At 55.3% G+C, this 6,000-nt stretch overlaps 1 protein-coding gene across 8 annotated transcripts in view; it reads left to right on the top strand.

The window, feature by feature from the left end:
- Window positions 1-2,158: 2,158 nt before the first annotated feature.
- PIWIL1 (piwi like RNA-mediated gene silencing 1) overlaps window positions 2,159-6,000 on the top strand; it is a 49,145-nt gene continuing 45,303 nt past the window's right edge. For 6 of the 8 annotated variants that reach the window (XM_045041700.1, XM_045041699.1, XM_045041701.1 and 3 more), the window contains exons 1-3: window positions 2,268-2,408; window positions 4,335-4,504; window positions 5,728-5,813. Coding sequence is in view for 7 of the 8 variants with exons in the window: in XM_045041699.1 (XP_044897634.1) it covers window positions 5,736-5,813 (78 nt within the window). In the remaining variant the exon portion in view is untranslated. The other 2 variants (XM_019814415.3, XM_006938362.5) reach the window with 2 other exon arrangements.

Genomic DNA, 6,000 nt, shown 5'->3' with positions numbered 1-6,000 from the left:
CATGCTACAGCGTCCAAGGACCAACCTTGAAAACATGACGCTCAGTGAGAGAAGCCAGACCCAAGGGACCACATAGTGTAGGATTCCGTTTACGTGACGTGAATGAAGTCGGTAAGTCCATAGAGACAGAACATAGATTTGTGGTGGCCAGGGGCTGGCAGGGAGGGGGCAACAGGGAACTGGCTTTACTCGGGGACACTGGAACCGGACAGAGGTGGTGGTTGTCCTGGCAGGATGCATTCAATAGTCTGGACACTCAGTTTTTTATGGTCACTCAGCTTCTAGAACACGGTCTGCCCCTTCAGTGTCATCACCTCCTGACCCTCTTCTGCATGCACTTGTCACTCCCGCAGCACCAAATCACTGGCGGTTCTCGAAACACCCCTCCCTGCTTGCACCACAGGGCTCCCTACAAATCCCATTCACCCTTCCAGACTTCAGCACCCACGGGTGCCAAGCGACCCTCCCTCCCAGCTCCCAGGTCACTTGAAGTGCTCTGCTCACTCTCAGTGATTGATTCCCCCTTTTCTCCTGCTCTTGACCAAGCTCCCAGAAGGAGGATCTACCTCTATTCATTTTTCAGTTTCTAGAGTGTGGCGCATAGTTGTATCCAGTAACTGGTGCCACTAGGTCATGCGGTCAATGTACAAACTTAAATTTAAAAAAAAGTTTCCCCAACTTCTCTTGTAGCTCTTGTTTATTTTACACAAGCACTGTGTCCTTAGAAGTCCCAAGGAGTGTAGGCACATAGAGCAAATAAACTGAGGGAAAAGTGTTACTTCTACCCTGCAGGGTGCATTCCTGGCCTCTTTCTCCCCTGCATCCAGGGGAAACTGTAGACTTATTTCTTGTTTTCTTGCCCCATCTGCTGGCAAGATCACAGAACATCTTTCCCGCCAACATCTTCGATCCTTCCCAGAAAAGTTAATGCTTGCCTTTGTATTCCCACTGGTGCCTTTTGCTTTTTAAAAAGTGAACAGTGAGGCTGTTTCCCCAAAAACTACTGGCGTCATGTGCCACGGCTTTTTGGGTAAATTCCTTAAGCGTGCACGTTGTCAGGCTCACACGCATCCTGCCTTAAAGGTCTCAAACTTCTCAGCATAAAAATCACCTGGTGACTCCTTAAAAGAAAATTCCTCGCTCCCCTCCCGAACCTATTGAATCAGGATTACCTGGGAATGTGGGTTTTTACAATGCAGCAGGTGCAGAATACGCTGAAACCCAGCCTGTTCCTTCTGTCCCACAGAGGAGACCATAGACTTGGGGACGTGGTTTGGGAAAACTCCCAGCCCCCTGAATACACGCTTAAGAATAAAATAGCGTTCGCTGTGCAAAGGCAGCTTTAAGACAAGTCCGTCTAGGCAACTGTATTCCTGCTCTCCCCTACACTCCATCGTTAAGAAACTGTTGAATATTACTGGACTTAACTAGTTACATCAGTAGTCTCATGTCCCATCCTGACAATCCTGTCCTATTGGGCAATGTTTACAATAGTTTTAATTGTGTTGGGGTTGTCCAATGAGGAAACGAATTCCCACTGAAGGCATCTAACAAAGAGCCTCGGATCAACATGGACCCAGAGCAGCGCGCCAGCATCACCGGCAGCTCGTCAAGAAATGGACCTCAGCCGACCCCACCAGCCGAATCTGCAGAATCCGAATCCCCAGGGGAGGGGGCCAGCCATCCGTGCTTTAACTGGCCCTCCAGGTGACTCTGATGCCGGTCAGTAAAGTTGAGAACAGCTGCCGTACACGTCAACACGCGTGCACTGGGCACACAATTTGCGCCCACTGAAATTTGCAGGTGCACAGCCGCCTGGCATTCTGGCTCCGGAACGGCTCTGGCTCTTTCTTTGGGGCAAAAATCCAATCTCATTTCTCTCTCTGATGAGCTAAATCGCTTCTAATTTTAAGGGGCCACCCAAGGTTCAGTGCACCACTTTGCAGCGGGGCGCTCACAGCTAACCCAGGCCCAGCGCGGTGCACCACGGCGTCCCCGGAGCGGGGAGCCCGCCCCGCCCAACCGCCCAACGGGCGATTGCAGCCCCGGCCTCCCGCAGTCCTGAGCTGGTCTGGCCCCGCCCCCACGGCGAACGGCCATGGCGTGTCAGCCAATCAGGGCCCAGCGCGCGCACGTCCTCGCCGCGCCGTTAGCCGGGTGTCACGTGCAGATGGCTCACCGCCAGGCGGAAGTGTTCATCCGCCCAGAAAAGGAACGCCGCGCTCCTTCGGCGGGAGTCCGCGCCCCGCAACTGCCGGCAGGTGGGAGCCCCGGCTGGTGGCGACGGCGAGCGGCAGGGCTTCGCGGGCCGAGGAGCGCCAGGTCACTGGGGTGGGCATCGGGGCGCGAAGTCCCGGCGCGGAGGGATCTGGCGTGCGGTGACGGTTGGCGCGGTTCGGTCGGCGGAGGTGAGGCGAGGGGCTGGGGGTCGCGGGGCCCGCACGGCGTGTCTGTTTCTCTGTACCTGCAGCCTCTGGGCCTGGTGAGGCCGGGCACCGCGGCGACGATGACGCAGGGGTTGGAGGGGGCCTCGCCGGTGGGGAAGGGACAGGCCCAGGGGCGGGGAGTGCGGGGGGGGGGGGCGCATATCCGGACACTGCTGGGGACTGGAGGCCACTTGCAAGGTCAGGGGGGTATTCCTGGACGCTGCCCGGGTTCGGGAGGGTAGTGTCTGGGTCAGAGGGCATTTCTGGACACTGCTCAGGTTTGGGGGGCCCTATCTGGGTCAGGGGGCATTCCTGGACACTTCCGGGATCAGTGAAGGGCATTCCTGGACACTGCCTGGGTCGGGGGGGCCCTGTCTGGGTCGGGGGGCATTCCTGGACACTTCCGGGATCAGGGAAGGGCATTCCTGGACACTGCCTGGGTCGGGGGGGGCCCTATCTGGGTCGGGGGGCATTCCTGGACACTTCCGAGGTCAGGGAAGGGCGATCTCGGGCGCTACTTGGGTTGGGGGCACCGTCTGGTTTGGGTGCCCAGACACTGGGTCGGAGGGTATTCCTGAATGTTGCCTGGGTTGGGGGGGGGGGGCACTTTCTGGGTTGGGAGGCATTCTTGGACACTCCCGGGTTGAGGGGGCGCTGCCCCTGTCGGAAGGGCATTCCCTGTTACTGCCCAGGGTGAGGAGAGTGGCACTGTCCGGGTTGGGGGAGCTCAGGGGGCCCTTCTTAGGGGGCTGGTCTGGACCAGTCTCCAGTCCACAGGGGCCGGGGCAGCTCTCGTTTGGGGGCAGGTGCTGGGATTGCATTGCCTCTGGATGGAGTACAGTTTGACCCGGTGTGGTTTCTAGCTGGGATGATGATTAGAAGCATCGCCTCCAAGTCTTACTTGAAAGTGACTATCTAACTCGTGTCCCGTTCTGGGGCGCCTGAGGTTGGAAGGATGTAGCCGAGAACCACAGCTGTACCGGCCAGCCCAGCACGGGGTCTGCACACCCCACCTGTGTGTGGTTACGTGGTTGTCTTGGGTGATGGTGAGAATCACCTGGAGGCCCGCTGAAACGAGCCGTGGACCCCGTGGGTCTGGGAGCAGGGAACCCCCCTAACTGGCGTTTCCAACGAGTTCTAGGTGTTGCTGAGAGAGATCACGTTCTGAGAAGTGCGCTAGGAAAACGTTTTCTGTCGGAGGTGGCAGTTCAGCTTTTTACCAGGCTTAAAAAGAAACCCCAGACGTGCACTTGGGCCGGGCAGGTGCGCAGGCCTGACTAGGACCAGCATCCGCGTCTAGTGAGGGAGGGAATTATTGGGCTGTGCGGTAGCTGCAGTAATGCTGGTGGGACCACAGCCGTGTGGAGGAGGTAGGGCACCCGTGGTACAAGGTGAATGGTGGAATTTACTGGGGTGCGTGCGGGAAAGAAAAGTCTCATTCTGTACCCCTTCAGTAAGCGCCCTGAGCACGTATGCCGGTAGGCCCAGGGCGGGAGTTAGGTGCGCACAGCCATTGTCCTGATACAGGCAGTATATGCGCGGTAGTTGAAGACGGCATTAAACACGGGTTCTGATACGTGGGCCCCTCGCAAATGATGTTTTGCAAGCTGCTTTGGAGATGGCTGACTTAGAATCAGATCGTGAAGGTTTCTACAATTTGGTAAGTTTGAGGATTTGCTTCCGATCCCGTGGAACACAACGGGAAGTCAAAGAGGGGTTTCCCAGTTGGAGGATGTCATTAGGTTGGTCTTTCTAGGAAGGCCCTCGTACAGCAAGGATTTTAGAAGCTGTTCAAACTGGAAAAAAAGATGAAAATGTGATGTGAAGCAGAGTGATCTTAAATGTAAGTGTCACAGCCCGCCCCTCTGTAATTAGAACCTTTGTGGCACCCCACCCCGTTGTCTGCAGGGCCCTGTGCATTCGGATCTGTGCCTGCCTCCGAGCTCACCAGCTTTCCTTCCCGGGTACCTGGAGTCCCCGGGCGGCTCCCAGTCCTGCCGACCAGCCACACTCAGCACCTCGCCCTGCTGGGGAAGACAGGCACCGTCTCCCTTCCAGTTCTAATCTTCCAGCTCCGTGTAAGTGCTAGCTCCATTGGAGGCACACTTCAGTGTGTAAATCAGTTCCTGCTTGCTTTTTGTATGAGAATGTTGTTTATTTGCTGCGTTAAGCTTTAAAAAATCTGTAGCTCCAATTTCGCGTGCCTTTCCTACGACAGCTGATGTTGAACGTTCACTGTGTGTCAAGTGCCTCATGTGTGTTCTCACTTGAACCGCACACTGGACCTGTGTGGTAGGTTATTAACTCCCTATCACAGATCAGAGAGGAGTCAAGGTTATGTGATGTGCTCAAGGTCACTTCTGTGAAGGAGTGGGGTTCGGGCAGACTAGCTCTGAGGTCTACACCTTAACAACCCGACGATACTGCTATCCACTCTGGTGGGGGTGAGTGGGTGGGGAAACTTGGCGTGGTAATGTCTCTGACGCCCAGCACCCGTCCTGGCCCCCAGGGCCTTGTGAACACGGTGTCGGAGAGAAGTGTTGGGTCAGAAGTAGCAGGAGCAATATAGGAGTAGTTAAACGACTCCGTCCTTTTTCCCTAGAGGCAGTGGGTGGTTGTGCTGCTCACCGAGAGAGAGATTCTGGAGCACGAGTGATGTGCTGTAACAGACACTAGTTTGGGTGCGTTCACACGTGAACCTGTGGGGAAATCCCAGAAGCTGTGCTACGGGTGTGCGCGCACGCGCGTGTATTCCATGAAGGGCCTGCCCGTGCCACCAGTGCCCGGTGTCCTAGATACGTGTCCGGATGTGAAAGAGCTAGTCCCCACCCTCAGACGTTTCTTAACAGTTTTCTCCCTGCGTCTGTATAAGACGATAATTCAGGGCGCCTGGGGGGCTCAGTCGGTTAAGCGTCTAGCTTTGGCTCAGGTCCTGATCCCGCGATTTGCGAGTTCGAGCCCCCGCTCTGTTTTGTCAGCACAGAGCCCATGTGGGATTCTCTCTGTCCCCCTCTTTCCCTTTCTGCCTCTCCTGCATTTGCATTCCCTCTCTCTCAAAACGAGTAAACTTTTAACTATTAAAAAAAAAAAACCAGTAGTGCAATGAAAATGAGATACTGGTTAAAACAGGTCGTCTGCTTTAGCACCGCCCTGCCAGCGCTTGAGTTCGTTAGAGGACAGGTTAGGAAGATACGTGATAATTCAGGAGCTTCTTTTAGAATCTTGAAGTTTAAAGGTCACGTCGTAGAAACGGTCAAATTGTGCACATTGAGTATTGTGTTTGTGATTATCTCCTCTCAAGGAAGAAAAATGACCGGGCGAGCCAGAGCGAGAGCACGAGGAAGGGCTTGCGGTCAGGAGACGGTGCAGCACGTGGGGGCCGCTGCTGTGAGTGCTTTACCATTTTCTAACTGCAGAAACGACCTTTAGGAAACAAAAATCTGTTAAATCTGCTTTTTAAACTTCTCTTTGATGTTTATTTTTGAGGGGGGGGGAGGGGCAGAGAGAAGGAGACACAGAATCCGAAACAGGCTCTGGGCTCTGGGCTGTCAGTACAGAGCCCGGCCTGGGGCTC

Source organism: Felis catus, chromosome D3 (genome assembly GCF_018350175.1).
Source record: "Felis catus isolate Fca126 chromosome D3, F.catus_Fca126_mat1.0, whole genome shotgun sequence".
NCBI classification, from domain to species: Eukaryota; Metazoa; Chordata; class Mammalia; order Carnivora; family Felidae; genus Felis; species Felis catus.
The sequence above is the reverse complement of the archived record's forward strand: the minus strand, read 5'-3'. Positions and strand labels throughout refer to the sequence as shown.